The sequence below is a fragment of the Ambystoma mexicanum genome, chromosome 13 (assembly GCF_040938575.1).
Source record: "Ambystoma mexicanum isolate Mex_15411 chromosome 13, UKY_AmexF1_1, whole genome shotgun sequence".
NCBI classification, from domain to species: domain Eukaryota; kingdom Metazoa; phylum Chordata; class Amphibia; order Caudata; family Ambystomatidae; genus Ambystoma; species Ambystoma mexicanum.
In genome coordinates, this window is record NC_090938.1 from 320,990,109 (window position 1) to 321,017,614 (window position 27,506).

At 44.0% G+C, this 27,506-nt stretch overlaps 1 protein-coding gene across 21 annotated transcripts in view; it reads right to left on the reverse strand.

Moving 5' to 3' along the window:
* The window catches only part of ADCY4 (adenylate cyclase 4), a 1,677,325-nt gene that overhangs the window by 767,140 nt on the left and 882,679 nt on the right, over positions 1–27,506 (reverse strand). For all 21 annotated transcript variants that reach the window (XM_069633796.1, XM_069633797.1, XM_069633789.1 and 18 more), the window contains 3 exons: positions 22,147–22,629; positions 21,159–21,356; positions 12,536–12,697 (listed from right to left, as the gene is read on the reverse strand). In XM_069633796.1, coding sequence (XP_069489897.1) covers positions 12,536–12,697; positions 21,159–21,356; positions 22,147–22,329 — 543 coding nt within the window. In that variant the 5' untranslated portion in view covers positions 22,330–22,629. The remainder of the gene's footprint in view (positions 1–12,535; positions 12,698–21,158; positions 21,357–22,146; positions 22,630–27,506) is intronic.

Sequence of the window (27,506 nt, forward strand, 5' to 3'; positions counted from 1 at the left end):
ATGTATGGGGCTCATAGGCAAGTACCCCCCAGGAATGGATGGGCGGGCATCCGGGTATGGGCACCCAAGTACAGTGGAATTTAGTGGGGAACCCGGGGAGAGTAGGCCCTCTAAGGGCATTCTGAAAACCTCTGCCCAGTTAGGTCAGTGGGGGGGTGCTCATCAAATCCGGGCAGCAAGGAGGAATCTGAAGACTCCCCTGAGCGTCACAGGGCACAGGAGACCAGGTCCCCACATTCTGCCAGTGATTCCCAGGCTTGCAGAATCCGGGAAAAGCTGGAAGAGCAGACGGGCACCTCTGGAAGCAGTGCCTCTGAGTCAGAGGATGAATGGACCAGGGTTACGGGAACCAAGAAGGCCAATAAGGCAAAAAAGGGCCTTGCTTAAGGAACACTTAAAACAGATCAAAGCAATAAGGAGCGTCATCACTCCTTACCATAAGAACTCCAAGTATTCTGTTTGGGAACACTTTTAGCTCTTTGAGCAAAAAATGGAGACTTTCCATTTGAAAGACAGCAGTAGCTGCATTCAGTACGTAAAATGGACATTCTCCCCAGAATACTCCAGTTTCTTTGCGGGGCTGGAGGACCAAAACCATTCAAGATGGTCCACATATAGGGCGGCCATCTTGAAACACTTTTCTGTTCACTGAAATCCCCAAGAGGCTCGTAAGGCAGCCTACAATTTGCAATGTGGGGAGGGCCCCACAAGAATTTGTGCAGGAATTGAAGCAAGCCTTTGCGCAGACTACCAAAAGGGTGTGCACTGATAACAAAGAATTTGTTAACACTTTTTTCCATGCCTTACCCAAATACATCATGACCCAGCTAGTGAGAGATTTTCATGAGAAAAGGTCACTAGACTGGGTCATTGAACAGGCCACCAGAATCTATGAGGTTCAGAAGCCCATAGAAAATAAAAGTAATGCTCAGAAAAACCCCAAACCGACCAGCACCCCTGCTGCTGCTAAGGTGGCAGAGGTAAAGGTTGCCCTCATTTTGGATTTGGAGATGGGGGGCCTAAAAACTTGCCTGCACAGAATAATTCCAAGCCCAGAAGGCCCTCGGGCCAGTCACAGACAGGGAGCCAAGGAGGTAGTCCCACAAATGGGGTCCCTCACTCCCCTGACTATGTAAGTCCCCGCTACAAGGGAAACCGACTCATCCTGGGTTATGTGAGGACTCCTCCAGCCCAAGGCGGGGGATCCAGCCAAGCACCTAGCCCAGGGAACTTCCCTCCTATCCTCCCCCAGGAGGGCAATAATTCACCAAATCCTGGGCAGAACTTTTTCCCCAGGTACCCACAGAACTTCCAACCCCAAAATCATCCATCCTTCTTTCCCCACTTCCGTGAGCCCAGACCACCTAATCCGGGACAAGGGAGGCCAAGGGTGGAGGGGTACCCAAATCTTCCCAACCCAGGGTACTACCAGAGAAGGGATAGCTACCCTTCCCGGGATCAGCCCAGGGGAGAAAACAGAACCCCGTATCAGCCTGAGCGCGTTTCACAGCTCGAGCGCCAGGTCCACAACATGGCACAGGATCTCGGTCGCATGCTGAGGGCTCAGCAGAACCCTCAGATGAGCATGCCGGCACAGAATGCCCCAAACTCTGGACCTGGTGCTCCAGAACAATGACGGGTCAGCACCCCGACAACCCACCAGTTCCCAGGGAGGAGGCACAAGGGGAAGGGGGTGTAAAGCCTTGGAGGAAGCTTCCTTCCCCACTTGTAAACAGCCCCTGGAAACCCAGGAACCGGAAACAAAATCTCCTACCCCTGAAAGTCTGCCACCCAAGGAGCTGAGAGGAGGTAGGAGAAACAAAGGACCCAAACAGACTCATTTTGTGGAGGAGAAACAGATCTTCCAATTTGAGGGAGAGGGATCCTTAGAAGATCCTGGGAAAAGGATGTTCTCCTTCAGAGATGGGGGAACTCCTCCCAAAGAAAAATGGGTCCCAAGGGATTCAAATCCAGACTGGGTAGATGTGGGGACTGAGCTAGCGCCGCCCATCATCCTACCCCAGAATCAACAACATGAAAATCCCCTTGTTCAAACCCATCCTGGTGACTGCCTCCAAAAAGGGGGGGGGCGGCCCACAACCGGAACCAGGGGAACTCAAAACGTCTCCTTTCTCCGGTTGCCAACTTTTTCTTTCAGATTCCCAACACTCTCCACAGAATTCTGCCCGAATCTCTTCTCTCTCCATGTCCAAAACCAGACAATTAGCCCACCAGTTGTCCAATAATGTGCATTATCTGTGCTCCCGTGCGGAGAAGGAGGGAAGATACTATGCCCCGCTACAAGTACAGGGGCAGGGCACAATTTTGGCACTGGTGGACACTGGATCCCAAGCTACCTTTCTGTCAAAAAAGGCCTTTAATGAACTATATTCAGGAAGGGGGGAGAAATACCAAATCCCTCTCACCTCTCTTCCTGGACAACTTCAGAACTTTGACGGGAAGGAAATTCTGATCGAGGGGACTGCGGATTTGGACATTAAAATTGGGCGACACAAGGTGAAACACCCGGTCATAGTAGTGACTCCAGAGGGCACCCCTTGTTTACTAGGGAATGACCTCCTGAGAAGGTTGTCACCCCTAATAGATTGCGTAAACAAGGTCCTCTGGACCCAGACTAGCCGACCAATAAAATTAAAACAGAGTGTCAACCATGTTAGTTTAAACGGCACATTCCACATGGTTGAACAAAAATCTGACCAAGTAGAATTTCACTTCCAGAACAACCAAATTCCAGATGTGACAGTAATAGCAGTAGGACAACAAACTGGTGATGGTGGGTCCTCTCTATTTCTGAAAATCAACCTTCCTTCCAGTTTAAGGTGGTATTCCACACTGGAAGGAAACACTCTGAAATTCTTTACCAATCCACAATCTGACGTTCCCACTCCAATAGTCCAGAAAGAGGTGACATCAGCTCAGAGCCTGGCTGATATTCAGCAAATTGGAGAGCAGTTGTTCATTCCTGTTCAGTTAAATGAAGGGAAGGACTCTGTTCTCGCCCGAGTGTGTGTGAACAACGATAAGAGCTTCATCAGCGAAGCCATGTTCCGCCAACTCCCAAAAGATCCAGCCATTCCTACATTCAAACTGATAGACAAATGGGAAATGGATCTGGAAAAACCCAATTCCAAACATCTACTGCCAAGCAGGTGTATGCTCAAAATCTCCATTGGCAACAAGAGCATAGTGCATAATTGTTGGGTCGTGCGAGACGTCACTGCCACCTTTTACTTGGGCTGTGACATTCTCAATCACTTTGCCATTAGTTTGGACCTAATAAACTTCAAACCTTGGTCCCAATTAGCGGATAATCCCATGGGCTTTGATGACCAAGAGAAAGCATTTAGTTCAGCTCAACTGCTGCCTCATGCAGTTGAAATTCAGATTGGAGAGGAAGTCACCATCCCAGAAAGGACCCGACTATTCTCCCTGGAAGTGAAAGTTAAAAGAGGACAGAAATTGAAAATCCCTGATGCTTATATTCATCTAAATGCTTCTCTCCAACAGCAAGGGTTGGGGGTAAACCCAACACCATTAGTCAACATAGAACATGGCACCATTCCAATAGAGGTTGATAACAGCGACTTAAAGAGTATCACTCTAGCCGCAGGCACCATTATTGGAATGGCGGTTGATGACCGACATTTTTCCATTGATTTAGGAAATTAACTGTTAGGACCAATCCCCAAGGACTGTTTTGACAGTGACAGTGATGACCATACAACACCAGACAGGATCTTTACACGGCATGGGGGGAACTTCCTGGTGTACACTTCCTGCCCTTATCGTAAGGAAGATGTGACTTGTGACTTCAGAGGGGATGAGGTGATTTTCCAGGTCCATGAGGGCTGCCTTTCCCACCTGAAGCCACCAGTCCAAATCAGCACTGTGACCAGGGACTTCTCCACCCAGCTGGAGGAGGCCGCTGAGATAGCAAAACCAGAAGTCTTTCAAGGCTTCAGGCAGATGGTTGAAGATAGAGGCAACCTAGCTGATGCCTGTGTGACTCTGGAGCAGAAGCAAAAGTTGAAACAAGTTTTCTTGGATTTTCAAGATCTCTTTGTGGTGGACTCATGTGACTGTGGTCACACCGACATCCACACAACAACAATTCCCACGGACCCTGGCATGACTCCAGTGTTTGTGAAGCAATATCGCTTGCCTCTCGCATCAATGGAGTCCCTTACTGAAATAATTAAGAACCTTGAGTCTCGGGGGATAATCCGTCCAGTCCACAGCACCTTCAATAATCCGGTGCTGGGGATATTGAAGCCAAACGGCCAGTGGAGACTCTGCGCCGACCTTAGGGAGCTGAACAAACAGGTCCATACTTCGCGATGGCCTCTTCCCTACATTGACCAAGGGCTGGCCCAGATCCAGGGGTCACAGGTATTCACTGCAATAGACCTAACCAATGGATACTGGACTGTGCCTGTCAGTAGGGAGGACCAATACAAGCTGGCTTTAACCTTTGGGGGCCAGCAGTACACATGGACCTGGACTCCCTTCGGATACCTCAACTCCGGCAATGAGTTCAACATTTTCCTACACAAGGCCACGACCGACCCGGGTGCGAGGGGTAACCTGGCTTATGTAGATGATGTCCTCATCAAAAGTTCATCTGTGGAGGAAAACATAGCGGAGATCCGTAAAGTTCTGACGCAGTTGAGGGCCGCCTGAGCAAAACTTTCCTTTCAGAAAGCACAGTGGTGTAGAACCCGTGTTAATTTCTTGGGGCATGAGATTACTCCTCAGGGTCTCTGTCCCCAGGAAAAGTAAGTGGAAGCACTTCAGAAACTGAAAGACCCCACAACTCTGCGGGAACTAAGGAGCCTCCTTGTACTGACTAATTACAGCAGAAAATTCATTGAGGGCTACGCAGAGATCACTAAACCCCTGATTCATCTTTTAAAGGGGGGGGTCAAGTGGGAATGGGGTCCAGAACAAGCCGAGGCAGTAAGACAACTCAAAATAAGCCTCTCACAAGCGCCCTGCCTAGCTTACCCTGTCAGAAACAAGGTGTTTTTCTTGGAGACAGGGTTCTCTAATACATGCTTGATTGCAGTATTATATCAAAAGCATGACAAGGTCAATAAAGTAATCTCCTATGCGAGTAAAACGTTATCCTCTGTGGAGGAAAAATTCAACGATTGTGAGAAGGCTCTCCTGGCAACGGTGTGGGCATTGAAGAATTACCACCCGTTCATCCAGGGGGAACACATCATAATGGAGACTCCACACCAGCCTCTGCAATATCTCCAAATTGACAGAATCGGGCCGGAAATTTGAGTAATTCCCGAATTACTTCCTGGATTCTGTCAATGGCAAGGCTTTCCTGTGGAGGTCAGATATGGCCAAAACAAGAAGAGTCCCCTCGCGCAAGGTCTGGCTGACTTGCATGATTGTGCCAGAGAAAACTGTCTCGAGGACGAAAGTCTAAAAATCAAGGACAACATGGAGGCATACCTTCATTCCCCACACAAAGTCTTTGAAGAAGACAAGTGCAAGGGAATGCCCACTGTCTATGTGGATGGATGCTCTTACCATGTAGATAACAACGGGGAGAAAGAACTTGTGGCCGGCGTAGGGAATGCATGAGTCCCCAGAACCCTCCGCTGGCTACAAGATTGGCCCCCGAAGTAGTCAAGTGGTAGAGTTGATGGCTGTGCATCAAACCATCCTTACTGCTGCCCAACATCAACTCCACAAACTGGTCATAATCACAGATTCGGATTATGTACGGAACGGGTTCGTGGAGCACCTGGTTAATTGGAAAACCAGAGGCATGTTATGTGCTAATAACAAACCCTTGAAACATGGGAAGTTAATCTAAAATATTGATGATCTGGTTACCTCGAATGGGATGACCATCTACTGGAAAAAGATCAAGGGTCATTCTAAAGTAGAGGGACCAGACAAAACTGGAAATGACTTAGCTGATCAGCTGGCCAAAACCGGGGCCATGCAAGGTGATGTAATAGAGATTGAGTCCCTGTTGGGGGAAATCCAGGTCACTGCTATCACTAGGTCCCAGACAATGATCTTTCAACTGCACAATGGAGTAAGGAGACCCCAGATTCTGATTTTATTACGGCTCAGAAAGGGGATCCAATAATTGGTAAGTTTTACCAACACATTGAGGACCTTGAGAACTTTCCCCTGATGGATACCGATTACATTGGGAAAGAGGACCTCAGAGTGTTGATGAAATGTCCAAAAAGGTTCAGAATCCAAGACGGTTTGTTGGTAAGGAAATCCCAAGCTGGCCATGATCAGTGGGTGGTTCCTACCTCATTCCGAAGCCTGATGTTAAGTCACGCCCATGATGCGGCCACCGCCGGTCATAGAGGGTTTCATACAACACTTGAGATCTTAAGAGAGGTTGCATACTGGCCACATATGGGGCAGGACCTCGACCAATACTTGAAGAGGTGTCTTATGTGTGCACAATTTCAGCCAACATCCCTCACACACCGTGCGCCTCTCCAAAAGAGGGGGATGACACTGCCATGGTCACATTTGCAAGTCGACTACATAGGGCCTGTGATTCGCTCCTCTAGGGGGAATAAGTACATCTTGACAGTGACATGCTTATTTACTAAATGGGTGGAATGTCTCCCGGCCCCAAACTGCAAGGCAGAAACGGCAGCTGCCCTGATGATCAACCACATCTTTTCGTGTTTTGGACTACCCCAAAGGATTGAATCAGACAGAGGTAGCCATTTCACCAGTGAAGTCATGACAAAGATGTGGGAGATACTGGGGGTTAAAAGGAAGCTACACATTGCTTACCATTGTGAGCATCTTAAAAAGGTTTGTGGCAGATTCTGGGCCAAGTTGGGATATTCGCTTACCTCTTGTCCTAATGGCCATCAGATCTACCCCTTCATCTGCAACTAAAATGTCACAGTTTGAGTTGATGACTGCTCGCAGGATGGTGCTTCCCCAGCATCTGCTCTACAGGACCCAAGAGCAGACATTAATCAATGCCTCCACAACTCATGAGTATGTTGAAAATTTAAGAAAACACCTTCAACATGCTTTTGCCTATGCTCAGCGAAACCTAGAAAGATCAGCCGATAGCATGAAGACCCACTATGACTTAAAGACTACCAAGAAAGAATACAATGTAGGAGACCGGGTTTACTTATACAATTTCAAAAGGAACCAGGCCAAACAGCGGAAACTTCTGCCTACCTGGAAGGGACCTTTTGCAATTGTAGACAAGATTTCACCAGTCGCCTACAAGACCTGCATCCCCAAAGGCAGTTGGCAGAGGGGGAAGATAAGTGGGTCCATATTAATCAACTAAAGTGTTGCCATCCCAGGTACACTCTGCAGCAGCTGGAACAGTCCTCTGGAACCCCAGAGGGGGCCGCTCCAGATAAATAAAATTCCAACCCTAAAATATTCCACATATAGGCTATAAAATATAATAATAAGAATGCAAATGTCTCCTGATTTATAAAATGCATATGCCCACCCCACTACATTAATAGTGGTGGGGAAATGTCTATGAATATGTTTCTGCCACTTTGCTTTGTCATCCTAGGAGAGATAAACCATGGAGACTGACCGAGGGGCCCGGAGTACCGTCCAATACTCCCATCAGCACCGGCGAGGAGAACCGTTCGATCCACCCTGATGGAGGAAAAGATGCTGAACTTTGCCATCTGCGGAATCAGAAGAAGATGAGGCTAACATCCCAGTCTTGCGAGTTCCATTGATGGAAAATCAACACCATCGCAAGAGGGGGGCTTGTGGGATGTTTTACACCCACGCATCCAAGCCCTACAACAGTACTGTGCATTAAAAACATCAGAATGGCCACTGGAAAGCATGCGACTCACCAGAAATCATCCAAAAATACCCAGTAAAAATCTGAAAGATAGGCTGCCATCTATTTTTGCCATGTCAGTGAGCACAGGAGATCACTGCCTAAAACCACCATTGGGATACCCACACAGTAGCCTGAAACCACTTGGAAAAAGGAATACAGATATGTTCAGAAATCTGTTTTATTTGGTGTCAAAAATTGCTAAAATCATGGCTCACAAAACCACCAAAAAGATCCAACCTTCTTGTGGGGTGTTCCACATTATTCTACTGCAAGAATCCACATCAGTACAATATTAGCAAGAATCCTCTGCTATCAAAGTAAAATCCCCTTTTAAAAAATAGACAGCTGTCAAAAATGGGTGCAGTACCGTTGCTCGCCTCCGACAGGCACTGGCGATCTAAATTCCGACAGGAGAGCTGTATTTCAGAAGCTAAATATGCCAAGCAAGAGAATTCCATCAAAATGCCATATAGAGTGCCACCCAGTGATTTCATGTTGAAAAAGACTTGGTTTAAGGAGATATTGCTTATTTTAAAGTTTATACCGTTATATTTGCTTTACAAGGAACTAAGTTGCAATTGACTAGAAGGCAGCCTGATGCAGTTCAGACTTCAAAAGGTTTGCTTTCCCATGAGAACCCTTTACACCTCAGGCCTTTACACCAGAAGGCAGGATATCGCATGGTCGTGTTAATCAGATGGAGAGTGGCACCCTCGTCTGCTGCCCTCAGTCAAGACAATAGACTCTTTCAACTGAATAGAATATGCTGATTTGGGTGTAACTGGTCAAACAACTGCACTGGGAGAAACAAGACATGTGACCTCTGAGTCAGAGCCAAGCTTCTAGGGGCAGACCAGACTGGGTTGTGGATTTAATTTTGCACCAAATATATGTTTAAGGAAAATGCTTCTAAAATATTGTAAGAAGCTGACAGAAATGTACAACTTTGGGATTCTTAATATGAAAAATTCACTCACAGTTCAAGACTAAGTTGGGCGCCGTGGGATGTTCTGAGGCCAAGCCCCGTAATAATTAATATTGTGGATGCAGTTTTTATGCTAGAAACCTAAGAACTTCCAGTAATATGCTCAGAGAGGGTGTGTAGGTCTGTGTAAAATTGGGGGCCGGACCAATATTGCGAAACCCACTGAAATCGCGAATAAGTTGTCATTTTCTGAACTAAAGCTCTTAGGAAGATCAGATTTGGAACAGAAAGTACCTTAATTAATCTATAATGTGTACATGTATTCACAACAACTTGTTTAGCTGGGAAACCTGGTTGTTATGAAAAATTGGTTTTCTATGAGAAACCAAAGGGGAGGGATTACAGCTGAGCCATAAACACAGCATCACTCTGACTCACCACTCCTTTCTCCAGTCAGAGGACAGTAAATCCTTTAACCTATCAAATCCTTAGTGGGTTGGGCATGTAGAGTCAGCCTCCAGACCCACTTTGAAAATACATAAAAAGAGACTGCTGAGACCCAGATAGGGACTTCTCTTTCCACTACTCACCGATTCCTGCGAAGCGCTCTGCCAGACCAGATCCAGACAAAGACTCCAGACTCCAGATTCCAGATAGATTAAGAGACCAGACTCTAGAACCCAGCTCTAGAACCTTAAGCAGGGGCCTAACCCAAAAGCTGAACTCTTCTCAGCAGGCCTCAGAATCCAGCAACCTAACCAAACTATTCAACAGCCTTGCCATGCTGTTCGCTTCTAGCCCAGAACCCTGTGCCAGAACCGAGATCCAGGGAAGGCAGAGCTGCATCCAGAACCCATCAGATCCAGTTCAAGAGACCACACCGCTGTGCAGTGCCGATAGCAGACCAGAGGCCATGCTGTGAGCAGAACCCAGAGGGCCTGAGACCTGTCCGGTGGTGAGAGAATCGCAGCCCAAACCAGACCAGATCTGTGACGAGGTCCATTCTATTCCAAAACTAGGAGTGTGTATCCAGTCTAGAACTGTACAAAACCAATCTCTTAGTCTAAAGTTATCTTATCCCATCCATTTCAACCTGTCCAGAACTGCATTTGGAATTTTGTGTCCATCCTGGTGATTTCAAATCTGTAACGCGCATTTGTCATTCTGAAATCTTGACTTTATTTTTGAAAATCTACCTCCACAAAAACGTCTGTATCTTTTGACCCGCAAGTCCTAGAAGCGAAACCTAAAACGACATTTCAATTCCTTATAGTTTTTCCGTAATCGCGATTTACGCATGCGGGAAAAGTGCAGCGAATTGCAATTTAGCTCAATCTCACCACATATTAAAAATCGCTTCTTTTTGTTTGCAACTGCTGACTTTCGTTTTCTATCTGATAATCATTCACAAATCATTTCTAGTGTTGACCTATACCAATCTAAAGTAACTATTACTTATCCTGAATATTCTTTAGTGAATTAAAAGCATTTTAGCACATTTTCCCATCCATTGCATCACATTTAAAAGCATTTGACCTGTGTTTTAAAATCATACCTGTTTCTCTAAGCTTGCTGGGTGGAACGGAAATTGAACTGCATTTGTGATTTTATCACTGAAACCTGTGTGCTCTCCTTTCCATCTCTTCATAGTGAGTTGTCACAAGGGAAAAAGTGATCATATTATCTCTTGCTGAAACCATATCGAGTTTATTTCTGTGCTGCCTTCTTTCCCACTATTGCCTTTCCTTGAACCATAAAAGTATTCTCTGCTACCTTATCCTTCCTATTCCAACTCCTCAGTGATTAAGAGAGTGTGCCATTGTAACATTACCCATTGTTGATAACTACTATATTTATAAGTGTGCTATTCAGATATTATTTGTTCGTAAAAGTGTGATATATATATATTGTTTAATTTTTCCAATAAACCTTTTAATTTGCAAAACAAACCTACTTCTTGGCTCAGTGAGGTCAGGAGGATTCAAAGAGAGGGGCGTTATATAAGGGTTCATCATCCAGATTTAAGAACTTTGACATAAAAAATATATATAGATAAGGGCTTCCATTTATGCATCCCAGACTAGGCATTGACTTAGTTGGAGTGCTGGATTGAAGTCACTTACAGGGGATTGGCACAAGCGCTGGTCTGGTCTCGACTTCCACCGGTCTTGCCCACCTCCCTAGCCCAGACGCCCTTACCAGGATGTTAGTACTAGTCAACAGTAACACCTGTCTGTTTGCTTCTGACTTAGGCTAATAGTCGATTTCCCTGATACAATGACTGTCTCACTCCCTTGGAGGTAACTAGGCTTTCCCTAACCTAGCCCACTTAGTAGTCTCAGGTCGGTATTAATGGTGCCTTCTTCCGTACAGTGTCACTCTCACTTCTCTACCTCGCTGCCCCTAGATGCATTCTCTTTGTACAAAACTCTGTTGCTTTTCAACTAGGCATTTGCTTCATAAATCCCACATATACATACATACCAAGCAAGAAAGAGAATATTGGTAGGTGATGTCATTAATGGTTAAATGTAAAACAGTAGGACCATTGATATGAGCATGAGGCATATTTGGTGGGAGGTAAGCCTGGCTATTGTACCCCTCCCAATTTCTCTTTATTAGGAAGACTCTGGTAAACAGTCCACTGAGTGGACGTCATGGAGTTAAATATGCCATCGCTAATAGTGCTGTCAGACCACAGCCTCAAAGTGGAAGGTTCCACTGCTCACTTCAAGTCACAAAATCAACATTGTCTGCTGCCAGAAAACTCCATGTCGCCGGGTACACCAGTCCTGGATTTTCATATCTCCATCAATTCTATTCTTATTTTTTTAGTCTTGTGTCCCTTGAACTTGAATTCAGTGGGCTAAAGCAGCACTCGAGCAAAAGCAACATCCAGGACCGGTTCTGGGTGTCACCAATGGCATGGATTCATCTGATAACCTTATATGTGAAGGGATACAACAAATACATTGTATGAAATACACAAAACAATAATTAGGCTGAGAAGGCCAATTAAAAAACTAAAGCTGCTCTACTTGGACTTTGGGGGAACACGTTCACCCATGTACAAAGCATAATCATACCTACCCCAATGTGAGAGCAAACTACATACTTGTATTGCTTATGTGCCTCTGTCCCTGGTCGATGTTTTGGTCCTCCATTGTTCTGAGGGCTCCACTGTTATCCATGGTGTCCTCTTTTTTATGCCGAAGTACCATAGCCAAATATAGAGCAAGGCTATACCTATATCAACCCACCTACTTACTAAAGGTTGATTTTGAAGCCCACAAAGACATATGATGTTTCAGAAAATAGCTTTTAGCATGGGATGTCACACTTGTGTATTCTGTTCATATGTTCCCACAAATACAACGGTTCCTCATATGCACTGCTGATGACCCCATGTGGCCCTTGATACAGTAATCTGTCCTGAAAGGCTCAGCACCTTTCCACACAGGATACATTGCATACCTCCATATGCCACATTATCTGTACCCAGGGGTACCAGGATAAATTACCACACTGGTGTCAGTGTAAGGACAATTTTACTCCACGACATATCCTCACAGGTCAGAGTGTCTGTCCCCACATATCCTTGTACAAGTGAATGTCTTGAAATCTTGTAAATGTGTTTTTTCGCTTGTGTCCCGTCTCAACCATCACCCTGTGCACCTCCTCCCTCACCCCCAATCTCTCGCTCCTGGATAGGAGCAAGAGAAACAATCATGCTGGGTCCCCGCTCTCACCTGTAGAGCCAATTCCCCCTCCGGCATGTCGGTAGTGGAGAGGTAGATGCTCAGAATGATGATGTGGGAGATGGAGGAGAATGCCCCTGCAGCGATGGCGTCCCGCATGCGCACTGGCAGCATAGTGTAGACGATGAAGGTGATGAAGAGGAAGAAATACACCTGCAATGAAGCCCCCCAGTGGGGAATAAGTGAAATCTGAAAGACGTATGAAGAGCACCGTCCTTGAATATTTTAACAATAAAGCTATACAAGTGGGGCCGTGCCTGAATGATGAGGGAGTCAATGAGGGATTCCATGTTCCACTAATAACTGCCATTAACAAATGTTTGTAATTTTCAAAAATCCTTCTTCATTTTCTCCAGTGTACTGACATTGGTTTAGAATATTTATTAGTTCTAGAATCTGCAAAATGCAACATGTTTTGAGTAAAGAATCCAACTTTAGGTATACTCCTCAAACAACCAATAAACAAAGTGTAAGATAAAACAAATATCAAATACCCAACAACTCTACCATACCCAATCGGATTTACCGGTTCACTTTATTAATGCAAGTTAAAGCTGAGTGCATGGCCTGACTCCATCCATTCTTCATTAACAAAATATTTCTTCACATAGCAGTAATGACATATATATATATTTATAGAAATCCAGTACATATGGCATGACCATAAACAGCAGATTACATGATAACGTCTTTAAAATAAACAAGAAATACTGTATTATCCTAAATAGCATGTCAGATAACAATTTTCATTCAACCCTTCTGGCTTTAAGGCTGAAAAATATTTAACACGAAAAGCTACTCTGAGTCTTTTTTTCCATTCATCACTGCAATTATGCCTTTCTACTACTACTGCAAACTAGAACTTTATGTGTAGTGTGGGGCACCATTCTGTTCGGAGATGTCTTTCCATGGGAGACCTGGTTCATTACAGGTTTGGTGATATTTTAGCGGTAAATCTGTCGAGATACCACCAGATGGTATTACCATTACCACCTGTTGGTCTGGCGGAATTACTGCCAGATTACAAGTGGTGGTAGGCAGTGCTAGTCCCCATTCATTGGAATCTATAGGACTGCATAGGCGATTTTGGCATTAACACCACTGATTTAGTCATTTTTGGGTGGTAAGGTGGAGGAATTACCTCCATCATTCTGCTGAACATTTTTCCTTTGCCTTACCTCCAAACCTGTATTTCGGCGATGCGCCTATGCAGCCGTAATGCAGTTGTAATGCAGTTGTAACTTTGTAAAAGCTGCATTACCATCGGTTTTGGCCACATTGCCAAACTCGTTACGAGGCTGTGTCATTGTTTTACTTAGTTATACAATCTATGTCCATCAATCCTTTCTTATACATGCTATGCTCTTTCTCCAAAATATATTTTCCCACATCTGGGACTTTCACCCTTTGAGAGTTAGGGTGAAAATATACGCCCTAATTTACATATGGAATCACTCAGCAAACCTAGCTGGCACTAAAAGGGTTCAAGAATAAATAACAAATGTCATTTAAACGGTTTTAAAATATGTAAACTGTTTTGATGTCAGTTATACAACACCTTACACATTTGTTAGATCAATTAAAGAACTTCAGAGAAGAATGCATGCTCACTTTTATTACTGACATTCTTATTTGTGTGACCTAAAACAAAACGTTGTTCGAATGATCGACAGGTCCTTTAAATTGTTTTGTCTTTTGTAAGACATTACCAGTGCCTGTGTGATTACATTTTTGAGAAACACATCAGTGTGTAATATTGACTCATATTGTCTGTTGTTAGAAGGTTGCATCTGGGCCATTCATTGTTTTGTTCACAACCGTCCCATTATTGATTTGTGTGGGTGACCACTGATACATTAGATAATTGAGTGGGTTTCCACCAGCCCATTATTTAATTGTATTGGTCATCACTGAACCTACAGACCCAGTATTTAGTCATTTTTGTCCCTTCTGCCCCATTATTTCATTGTATTACTCGATCTACTAATTAGCATGCCACTTGATGATAGCTACTGGCTTCTTGGCCACCCCCTTATTCCTACTCAAACTCTTTCCTCCATCCCTAGGCACCGCCATATCCTAACACTCCTCCTCACTTCACTTCCCCTCCAATTCATGCGAGGATTCCACCTGTGCACATGGATCATCGCTCTTTATTTCGCCGCTCTTGAAGCTTCTCCTCTCCTTCTCAGGCCCCTTTCTGATCAGGCTCTTGGAAATTTGAATGCTCCATCTCTATGCAATAAGTCGTCCTTCATCAGCGACCCGTTTCACTCTCACTACCCTCACCCCACAGTCGTGACCATTAAGGAAACTGGTACCTTTCCCATAACGTTGCCAAATGTGCCACGCAACACACAGCATATTCGACCTTCTCTCACTCTCATTTGCTTTCCAGTCAAGACTGAGGGGTCAGCCACATGATCAATAAATCCTGCCCATTTGACTCTCCTTAACTGTCTGGCTTTCTTCTACCATCATTTAAGAGCACCCATAGCCAACTAATGTCTAATTCTAATTTTAGCGATACGGCTGAATTCAATCGGGGTAATGTGCAACATGCACAAATAGTGCTAATCTGCTACTAGGTGTGTGAATTCGTGATGATGTGAGGCACTGGTGAGAATCATTCAAACTAAGGAAGGGGTGATTTGGGAGCTTGCTCAGCATAGTGAAGCGTAGGGGCTTTCAAGGTGAGGGTGGATATCACAGGGGCAACATGTCTTGAAAACATGACAACACAGTGCAACACGGGTTTGAATCCCAATCCCGTGTTTAGGAACTCATCTCTAATATTAAGCGTGTTATAAAAGAACAATAATATAATTAACATGACTAATTATTAACCCACTAACATCTAACCTTAACAAACTAAACTAATTAGTCATTAGATTGGGGTCGCTTAGGCCATAGTCCACACCGCAGGCTGTGGATGAAAAGGCTCCATTCACACAGTGATGTGGATTTAGAAAATAAATGAAGAAAATGGGAAAGCTGAAGTTGAATTGCAGTGTACGTGGCAGACAGTAGCATGCATTTTATTTTTTAACTCTTTGTTTTAACAGGAATGCAGAGAGAATGTCAGGAGGCAACATGTTGCACATTCATCCAGGCCTGGAGAAAGAGTGCTGTACAGAGGTCAGGGTGAAGAAGCAGAAGGAGTTTGGAAAATGACTAGGCATTGGTTAAAGGAGAGGTGTTTGATTGATGGATGTCCTCACAGCAAGAGGCAGGAAAATGGGTGGTAAAATCATATGCTTTCTTTATGAAGTTATATGCAAGGGGACAGGGGAGAAGGTATGTTATAAGACATAGAAGGAATAAAGGAAGGAGGGCTAGAGTAAGGTTGGATGGAAGAAGAAGGAAGAGGCTAGAATGAGAAAACTGAACGAGTTTGGTATGCTGGCTAAATGTGTGCTGAGCTCAGCTGTGCTGGGAAACTACAGCTGGATTCAGTGCAGAAAGGAGGGAGAATGGCTAAATCCTTGCTGGACTCCGGCAGGCAGTTGGAAGGGAGAGACGGCCTGCGTCCTGCAGTGCAGACGAAGTGACACTGATCTCTTGGTAGCATAAGTGCCAAGTAAAGAGAAATATCTTATTACAGATAACCTTACTCTAATTAGTGAAATGTCAAACTAGGCACGAAAAGGGAAAAGCCATTCTTCTTCATTCACTGTGGAACAAAAGTATTTTCCTGTAGGGAGACAGCCGCTTATTAAAAAGGGGAGTTTGCTGCACTTCCAAAGTAACTGTTATATCGCAAGGTTGTATATATAAATGCACGTGCTCTGCCGAGTTTGCTAAAGGAGAGGCCAGATTTGCTGGGCGCAGAGGAGATGTTTTTGTCTGGTATGGGACAAGCCAGGTGAATCAATGCTAAATTAACTGCAAATATAAATGCACTGCATTAACAAGTTGTGAAATCAGTATTCTCTGCTGGGATATGATTTTTCTCAATGTTGTACATGTATCCAATGAACGTGTGTTGTGATGTTGCTGTGTGTGGGTGTTTTTTTTTGGTCTGTAGAAAATGTACAAAGTAAACTACAGAATCACAGAAGATGCTTATGGTTGGTTATTGTGTGATAACTAGGTCTGGTATAGCTTTGGACGAGGGTGCCATACAAAGACAAAAGGTGTAATCGTGAGCTTGTTCCCCATTCTTTAGCAAACAGAGAATCAGAGATACATTGTTGCGCAATATTGCATGCTCCTGCAGATGGTGGAAGTGACCTAGAGATATAAAGATTTGTACACTCTTCTCTCTATTTTCACTACCGGTTATGGGTCCTAAGTATGAATGAGCTGTATTGGCCCTTAATTTCATTTTACTTTTGGAAAATCAAATTGTTTGCCCTTTTTAAAAATGCCTGCACAAATCCCACTTCTCGCGATGGCTACTAAGTGGCGTTGTGCCATGTGTGACTTGGCTCAAATGGATTTTTCTACATGGATATATATATGTTGTGAACATAAACTTAACAATATTATCAACAATAAAGTTTCCCTTGCAAGAGATTTCTACACACAAAGACAACACACCTTTTCCACTAAAAATTTCAGCTTGTAGAAGCAATAGAATGATATCAAAGAGCGGAGAATGAAACAAAAAATCTCTAACAAAGACAGGCTTTTGAGCTGTACACTCAGAGGAGTTAAATGAATACTGGTATTGGAAAGACTTCTTGTCAAAATATTGGTTGTTAGGTTTACAGATATTTCTGCTCAGTACTCAGTATGTACTTTTTTTTTAAACACTCCCTTTTAGGTCTGTGAAGGAACCAAACATGTGTTGTGAAGAGTAGATGGAGCAAGGCCATGTAGTAGGTATTCTTTGTTTGTAAAAAGCACCTGAGGATTGTTTTTTAACTGAAACATGTTGTGTTCGGGTGTAGTGATAACTAAATATGTGTATCTACAAAATGAAGATTAGTGGTTTGTCACTTGCTCAATTAACTGAGTATTACACCTTGAACAATATCGGTCTTACTATGCACATAGTTTTTCCCTTTTCACGTGCTTAGGCGATGTCACCATGCACCAACACAAACATGTTGAATTTTGAGCGCTCTTAGGACACTTTCAATCATAATTCTAAAACAGCCTATCTTTGGGATTTATCGAAAATCATGGGACCATGTGGAAAGAGGTGGAGTAGTCTATTTAAACATTGTTCGACTGATAGGCGGTGAGCTTTAATAAGGCATTTAGAGTTGGGGCGGAGTTAGTCATATGTCATGCCCATGGATCATCTCTGGTGACTGGTCTGTATGAAACAGAATAGTGATTTTCCAAGGATTCACTTAATTTCTTCCATATACTTCCAGGATGGAAGGAATTGTCTCAACTGAGTCTGTCACAGGTTTCCCCCTTTCTCACCTCTTTTCGTTGTCTGATGACTTCTTTAGGTTGAGCCAGGATGGGGGCTTGTGTAAACTCTGTTTTCAAGCGTTGGAAGGCCTTCTCCTGGACTGATGTCCAATGAAAGGGAGTATCTTTCTTCAACAAGGCAATAATCGGTTGAACAATCTCGGAGAAGGATGGTATGAACTCCCGATAGAAATTAGCCAGGTCCAGGAAAGACTGGATCTGTTTTACTGTGGTCGGAGTTGGCCAGGATAGTATGGCCTTAACCTTGGATTGATCCATTCCTATTCCGTCTGGGCTAAGGACAAATCGTAGATAGTGAACAGTGGAAACATGAAAAAGGCACTTCTCGGGTTTTGGCAGGAGCTTGTGTTCACGAAGCCGTTGTAATACTGCCTTAACATGTCCTTCATGCTTGAGAGGATCCTTAGAGAATATCAAAATATCGTCCAGGTAGATGATGACGAAAAGAAACAGCATATCCGAAAAAACCCGATCCATAAAGCGTTGGAAGATCGCCGGAGCATTAGCGAGTCCAAAGGGCATGACCAAGTATTCATTATGACCAAAGGGAGTTCTGAAGGCTGTCTTCCATTCGTCTCCTTCCCTAATACGGATCAGATGGTAGGCACCCCTGAGATCCAATTTGGTGAATATTACGGCTCCTCTTACGGCTTCCAGGATATCTGAGATCAAGGGTAATGGATAACGATCTTTAAGGGTGCACTGATTTAGACCTCGATAATCAAGGCAAGGTCTGAGCTCCTTGGTGTCTTTCTTAAGAACAGAAAATAGTGAAGCTCCGGCTGGAGACTTGGATGTGCGTATGGTGCCGTTTTCTATTTTAGTATCTAGGTATTCACGAAGGGCCTTTTTCTCGGGTTCAGACAGAATAAACATCCTTCCAAAGAGAATCACAGCTGAAGGTTCGATTTCAATAGCACAGTATTCCGGCCTATGGGGTGGTAAAGCTTGGACAATAGCAGAAGAGAACACATTGATGTATTCCTGGTAGGCTTTAGGAACCTGGTCGATGTTGGAGACCATAAGAGGATGATGTTTAAGGACCCATTCTTGATCAATAAATATTCCCATGGCCCCACAGTCCACTAATGCCAGAATGGGGTAGGTTTCCTTCTTGGATGGCAATAGAAAGGCCTGTAAAATTACCAGAAAGTTTTGTCCAGGAGAGTTCAAGGATGGTATAGATGGGGAGCCTACATCTCTCTCCTAAAACTGAGGTCCATCTAGGATCGGGAGCTGCAGTTTCCCGAACGCCGCAGAGGGGCTATTGGACATTCTCTGACTAAATGATTGTCCGAGGCACAGTACATGCATAAGCCAGTATGGATCCTTTGCAACCTTTCTTGGGGGATATGGGTCCACGGAAGGCCCCTAGTTGCATGGGTTCAGGTTCGTTTGTAGGAACAGAAGTATCTTCAGATTTTGAGGAGGCCTCTAAGGGGTTCTTTTGGAGGGGTGACTTGGTCTTCCTTTTCTCTGCCTTCCTTTCCCGGATGCGAAAATCAATATGTAGAGCAAGATCCTTAAGTGCCTGGTAAGAACTTGGATGTGCCACCCTGGCTAATTCATCCTCGATATCTTCATTTAGCCCTCTTCGAAAGAGAGTGAAGCAAGCTTCAGGAGGCCAACCCGCTTCTTTAGCCAGTTGCTTGAATCGAGTCACATAAGTGAGCAAGTGAGCATGTCCTGAGAGCCTTGCTGGAAATCAAGTAAACGTTCTTGGCCACTAAAGACCTGTTCTGGGCGGTCAAACATGGTTTTCAGTGCTTGAATGAATCCATCATAATCATCCAAGAGGGTATCTCCGGAATTAACTAATGGTGTGGCCCAGGCTAATGTATTCCCGGAAAGGTGTGAAATAATAAAGCCCACTTTAGCCCTGGGGGTGGAGAAATAATAAGGTTTAAAGGTAAAGTGGACCAAACAAGAATCCAGGAATCCACGGAGGGTTTTTGCAGAGCCATCATACAATGCTGCCCAAAAGCACACTGTCTTTTGTGGCAGAGTCGCGGGATAGCACCAATTGCTTTAACGCGGCGTTCTCAGCTTTCAGGTTCTGCACTTCGGTCGTTAGTTCCTGCATGCCGCGCATAAGATCCTGGATTGCCGCCTCCATGTCTGTATCGACTTCGGTCAGGTGGCGTCTCAATCTGTCACAGGTTTCCCCCTTTCTCACCTGTTTTCGTTGTCTGATGACTTCTTTAGGAGGAGTCTTCTTTCCTATGGTTTGGGTCTTATACAAGCCCGCTCGGCTGTCCTTGGCTTCCAGTGTTCATTCAGCTTCGATGTCCGGGATCAAGGGAAAACTCCATGAAATTCAGAAAAAGGATATGGAGCACACAGAGACGGTGCAGGGGTTCCGGGAAGGGCTGGATAAGAAGGAGGGAAGGTAGATTGGAAGAAGGGGTTCCAGGAACCAGGAAACAACAGAATAATACAAGGGAGAGTATGGAGCACACGTCCGGTAACAGCTAACAGCAGCGTTGAGAGGCACAGGACACGGGGGTGTGGCCACTTTATAGAGTACGCTGCGTAGACCGTGAAGACTGGCGAGCAGCGTTCTGAGCTTGCAGCCATGTTGGTAGTAGATGGAGTGTAATCCCCGACGTGTCAGGGACCAGGAGGCCCAGAAAGGGCGAGTTCGATGGTTCATGACAGAATCAGACACTGTTTCTGAAAAGAAGCCAGAGCCCATAACAGTGGTGATCACAGTTGAAGCATAGGAGTTGACTGATTTAGGCAAAGGGTGAGATTCCTTTGCTGATTCCTTTATAGTGCACCAGTCAGTGATGATGTAAATGTGAACAATTCAATTTCAGTGCATGAGTTCAATGATGTGTGGAGTTATTGATGCGCACATGAACCATAGAGTCAGTGATGGTGAAAGACTGAAACTAGACTCATCTGCACTCTCTGAGGCCAGTTATCTGTGGATATGAAAGGGAGTGTTCATTGAAATGCTATAGCGAAATGCTATTGAAGTGCACAAGGCCAGTAGTAGTGAACATGTAATACTCCACTAAGGTGCACCCAACCAGAGATGGAGAAATAGTTTGACTTCATTGAAGTTTAATTGTGGTAATTTGAAGAATGAGTGAGACTTGATTGCCAGAAGATCCTCGATCACAATCTTCTAGACACCTCGACTGCAATTTTCCCGATTTACAGCAATGTGAACAATGAGGAAGACCGTTGACCTAAATCCCCTGCCCCATTTTCTCACCTGATCCCATGCAGTGACCTTGCCGCTCGTGAATACAAAGACGTAGCCCATGGTGAGTAGACTGGCCCAGATCACTAGGGAAAAGAACTTCATACATTTCTGGAAGATGGACTCGATGCAGACCAGCACAAAGATGGTGAGGAAGACTCCGAGAGCACAGAATATGGTGATGAGGAAGGCGAGGTTGTCTACGAATGCCTTTGAAAAAAGAACAGAACATGACTTAGTGAGAGCAGGAATGCATCCCTACGAACAGCATTCGCCTTCCTCTGCATAAGAAGCTGAAGGAGCAGGGCCTTAAATGAAACTGGTCTGTGTTTACATTTCTGGAATGGATCATGCCTGTCTACAATAACACAGAAACTTGACACACCATTGACAATGCCATCACTCTATCAGATTGGTATCCATCAACTATCTTCATTCACTCTAGGTTTGCAAGGTTCAGTTCCATGCCCATACGTTCCTAGGCCTCTTTTTAAGGAGAAATGTAAGGTTGAGATGGGCGCTCACTGTACAAGCTTTTTTTTTCCTCTGCCTAATATGTGCCGGTGAACACCAGGGGGCAAATGGGAACTGTGAACTGCAAATCCAAGTAATCTGTTATTTATCTCTGCTGTAACGATGCATAGAGGGAAGTAGAAGATTCAATACCTTTGCATATCCAATGATTGGCCTCTTCCTGAACAATTCGCCATTAAAGGGAAGCTGTATCCATGCTCATTCAAAATCATGACCTGCTACTAAACTACTGCTACTTTAAGTAAGGTTGCGGTTATACCAAACTCTGTATTGTTAGGAAATGTGTCCCGAGGGAACCAGAAAAAGTCTTCCACTGTCTCGCTTGTGACCAATGTAAAGGTCTGCCACCTTGGGAGCTATGCAACTGACTTATCCTTGACGTGCATACTTTCATTCACCAGCCAACCCAGCCTCTTGACCCCTCTCCCTCTGCCCTCTAGAAATTCACCCAGGCAAAGAGGTATACCTGGCCATTGGCGAAGGATACCACAATGAGTGTGATGCATATTGCCAGCACTATGACCAGCAGCAGCAGGATGAGTGGATACTGCTGGCTCAGACAGTAATAGGTCTCATAGAAGAGGTCTTCTTTCTCACTCTCGCCAACAGCCTTCCTCTTGCAGAAAAAGTTTCTCTTGGTCCCCGGCATCTGGATCTGCGTTAGCCTTCTCACAGTGGTAGCCAGCTGCTGTGAATGTTTTCTTTCCAAAACGAATAGTGTTGGTGTTGCACTGAGGGTGTTACCGCCAAATGGTTCCCCTGGGCCCAATGCAGCCAAAGGGACTCCAGTGTTGCAAGGAACCAGGGCCCATACTTAATATTCGTTCACACAGAACATGCCATCAGAAGGGGACTCCTGTGGCCTAAAGCATCAGTCAGTTCCTTTGTAATTGTCCCCGGCAGCGACTGTTTCGAATCCCTCGGAGGCGTGAGGATTCCTGGGAATATCCTAATTTCGATTAAAAAAAAGAAGAACACATTTAGAAAAGCATCCATATTTTTATATATTCACTTCATTAAATTACAATTTCTTGCTACTATTTGGGCCTATAGAGGTCAATCAATTCAGCACCAGCCTTCACCCTCAAGGTCCTCAGCCCATGCCATGCTTTGATTAGTTGATGTGTGTAACTGCTCCTCTAGTGCCATAACACGATTGCGCAAATATATACCTATACAGAGACAAAGATTTGGGATGAGATAGCTAAATGTTGCTAGTTAATGGAATGGACTCTGGGAAGGGGTGACCCGTGGGGTATCACAAGGGATGGCGGCTCCATCTAGACATTGTAAGATCAACAACCTGTGAATTGACAAGGGACACAAAATGTTGTCAAGAATCTATTTGCAGCTTTCTCATAGCAAATAATGCTCTTTTTAGGGGGACACTGCACAGGAGTGATGCTAAGGAGCTTTCTGTCAGAGCCCAGAGTCAATGGCTTGTTTATCCCACAGTAATTGGCCCCGCTGTACTCTATGAATGGCATTTCACATAAATGCTGAGGGGCCCAGGTGCAATATTTGATTACCACGAGGACAGTGTCCAGGTTTATCTGCAAATCTCGGATCGAGGGGATTGATTTGGAGAGTGCCCGTGGCTCTGAACATCAATGAAAATTGGATGGGAGTGTGGCCTGTGAACGAAAGGAACTAGGACACAAGTGGTGCAGTTGAGGACCCCACAAGGCCTCCTCTACGCTGTCTGTACACTGCCCCATTGATCTGGTGTCCCATAGGTTACAAGTGGAAAGCCAAAAGGGTCCACCAAGCACCCCATTCCTCTGAGGTTGAAAAAATGAGTACCATTCAGTTGGGTAATAACTGTATTTATTTATTTATCTAGTGCAAGTATAATTAAACCTTGCAGATTGTGTTCTTAATACAAAACGAATGTTAAAAAAACGGTTAATCAACACAGTGTTTCAAAAATATTACATAACATTACAGACATTCATACACTGTTAAATATAAACGTCTCCTAAACATATCTATATTAAAAGCACGACGACATCAATTCAAATTGATCATGTTGGTTTGCTACTAAAATTCCATAGTTTAATCCTAAATCTCAAATTCATTCGTTCGTTAAACCTGATTTAAACACATCTTCGTGTTAGCCCAAATATTCAAGCGGGAACGTTTAAAATAATCAATTCATTAAATTCAGGTGACCTGAAGGGGAATAAGATCTCCATTACACATTTAATAGCTGCTAATGACAGGCATGTTTGGGTCCCTGCTAGTATCTCACTACAAATGTGTGCATGTGTGAATAACCTTCTTTCCTGGAGAAAGGCTTAAATGGAGGGTCTTGGGGTATTCCGTTAAGAGATGTTCTAAGGTTTCAACCAAACACCCCTCTAGACAGTATCTGCATATCCGCTTGTCTCTGGGTGTGCCAGATCTAGCACCCTCTACATCCAAAGTAGGAAAAAGATTAAGTCTCAGGCTTAAAAACAACATCTGCCATTTGAGGACATGGGCTTTTTTTATTTAAAAGATCGTGCTATAGGGTCTAGTTGCCCTTACTAATACGTAACTTGCACTAATCCTGTTTCTATGAGGCCTTCTTTACCTTTGTTGAGTTGGGTAATAATAACAATCATCATTCCGAGGTGATGTGAAACACTAGTTTGTGATGTGCACAATATAAAAAGGTAGGAATGAGCATCATTTCTCTACCAAAAGAACTAGGGACAAATCATAATTTTGCAAATAAATTTATTCTGCTGAGTTTTAACCCTCCAAAACATATTTCTGACAATGTTCTTGTAAATAGTATAGCAACCCAAAACTTGAACAATTAAAATAATCCAAAAGACCAAATAATCACTGCACCTCTTTGCAAGGGAAAACAAGGTTTATTAAATGCAAAAAGGTCTCAGATGGTCCGGTAGAACCGCAGTACAGGTTATATTTTGGAATATCACAAATCTGCATACATAGGTTACAATGTTATCCCACCACCCTCATTGGCTACCATCTATACCACCTAACATTGTAATACCCCTATAGTCCCTGGATTGATTGGCCACACCTTATCTAAACCCATTCCCTCAGACATGTGACCCACTACATCACTATTTAATCCAGATACAGGATTGGCCATTGAACATATTGACACACTAATAAATCGTGACTGTCATGTGATGTGCACCCCTCTGATCCAGACACGTTTGAAGTAAACTGGTGAGGCCAACTCTGATTTGATAAGACTTTAGGTATTCTCACTATACCAGACAATGGAGCACACACAAACTACACTCCCAACCTTGTACTGAATTTATTAGCATCACCTCTGCTCCTCATTTCCCAAAACACAGAACATTCCAGACATGGCTCCCCCTTATCGCCTTCAATCCCCAGGTGCCCAGTAATGACCTGACCAGGGCACCACTCTTGTGTCTGAATTTCTGGGGTTTATTTGCTTTTGATTATGGATGTGCTTGTAATTCAAATGGGATGACCGCCCCTTGGGTAAGGGCAGTAGTGCTCTAAGTCTTTGCCTGGACTATTGGCATCAAAAAACCTCATGGGCTATTCTCATGAATTTGTCCTTCAAAGGGTGCATCCCTTCCTACTCTCCTCACAGCTAACATACCATTCCCACCACGTTCAGTCCCTGCAGATGTATACAATCAACATTTATCTGTGCACCGTGGTTGCCTTTGACCTGGTCTTCTCAGTATCCAGTGATAATGTCGTACGGAAAATCAGCACCAGGTGGCGACACTTCCTTAAAAATGCACCCTACAGACAATCAAACACTTTACTCAAAAGTTCTTGGATTTGACGTCATAATATATAATTATCCCCTCCTAGACCATTTGGGGAAAGAATTTTAGGGGTCAGGAAAAGACAATCGCCTACCTGGCAACTTTTTCATGGCGATATTATCACATGGAACCGGCTTCTCTACTGGGGAACGGAAAAGGTATTTATCTTGGGACTGAGCTAAATATTCTGTTTGTTGTGTACTAGACCGTAACATCCAATATGACAACACTCCTGCCATATTAACACGATGACCTCGCTCCTACCACAGTACCTTTCTGAATCCATCTTCCACCTACTTCAGCTCTCTTCTACCACCTAACTGGAAACATAACTTCATGTACTAGTTCCAAACCCAGGGCCTATACCACACTGCCCTATCTATAACCTCTGCAACTGCAACATTAATACATTTCTTGCTCCTTCTGTGTTGCTATATGTGGGTATCCAATATGTGTCAAAGCTAACTACAAGTAATACGTGCACCTTCTGCCATGCAAAACTCATCCTGCTCACATGGTTGTACGTGCTAATAGGTTTTCCTCAGGAACCTTTTTGCCTGGCTGGGACACTGTACATGCATCCCGACATGTTCTAGGTAAAATATGTAAAATGTTGGTAACTTCATAAAACGTTTGACGTTTTATAAATATTCAGCATTGTATTTTTTTATGTGATTCATCATTATCAAAATGAAGAGTTCAAACTGAGGACATTGAAGTGTGTAGCCCCTTTTAAAATACACTTGTTGTTTTCATGGAAAAAATGTTTCCCGGGGGTATGTCTTACATGTGAAGTTGCAACCCAATTTCAATTTAGATGTCTAAAATAAAAATGCTGGCCAGAGCTCCTGCTGGCCCGATCAAATGCTTCTAATAATTTCAGTCATACTAGCGGTTAGAGGTGCTTACTTCTCTTGGTTCATGCCCCCAAACTGTCAGATAGACTTTCTTTCCCTGTGCAAACAATACCCTTATTAATTCATTGTGTTCTGGGAGAGGGTTCGATCTCCTTCATGTTGTTCAGTTTTGTTATGGTGAGTGGGACCAAAGGCAAAAATCATACGCAGATGGTGCCTTAAGACTTGCACAAATATCATACAAATATAAACCATGTATAGGTTTTACAGTGTCAAAATTGGTATGTATTTTTATAGGTTTTACAGTGTCATAATTGGTATGTACTTTGTATTTTGTATTGTTTTTATGGATTGTTTGCATGCATATCCGAAAGAAACATGATGATGATGATAAACCAAAGACATTGCAGAAAGCTGGGAGTAAAAGTGTGTTCACTTTTTTTATAGGGGTTGGATGTGTTTTTCTGGAGGTCACTTTTGGAGTATTGTATATCATTTTGGAGACCACACCTGGAGTTCTGTGCAGCTCTTGAGGCTGCAGAAGTACTGTTTAGTTCTTGAGGTCATCCCAGCTTTCAAGGCCTTTCTTTTCTGGGGTATTACATACAGGGCTTGAGTCCATGAGTTTTATTTAGTCGTTGCAGCTACATATTGGCTATTGTGTCCAGTTCAAGAGCCCACATCTGGATGTTTGCACGGAATTATGGAGGACACAACTGTATATTTGTATTATGTTGATGGGTTGCCGTCTGGAGTATTGCCCAGTTAAAGAAGTCTTGCCCAGATCTGGGGCCCAAAACAAGAGTTTTGTGTTCCATTGGGATAGACGGCTCTCCAGAAGGATGGAGCAAATGTATAAGCCATCCATTGGAGAGCTACAAAATGGTGAAAGCCATGCATCATAAATCTTAAAAAGAGACATTCCACAAATGTTCTTGTTTGTGCCATCACAACCCTACTTAAGGAGATAACCAAATCACTATACAAGCAGATATGAAGTATAAAACCACAAGCAACTGAAGGGCCAAGGGGAAAATGTGAGTTTTGTGCCCGGCACAAAACCACCAGACGCTGGCAAGAACCCAAGCACAGGAAGACCCTACCTGAGAATGGGTGATCTGCGCATCATTGTTTCCACCCCTTGGTTGCACGTGGATCCCTTACGGACAACTTGACCTCCCCTGTTGATATCC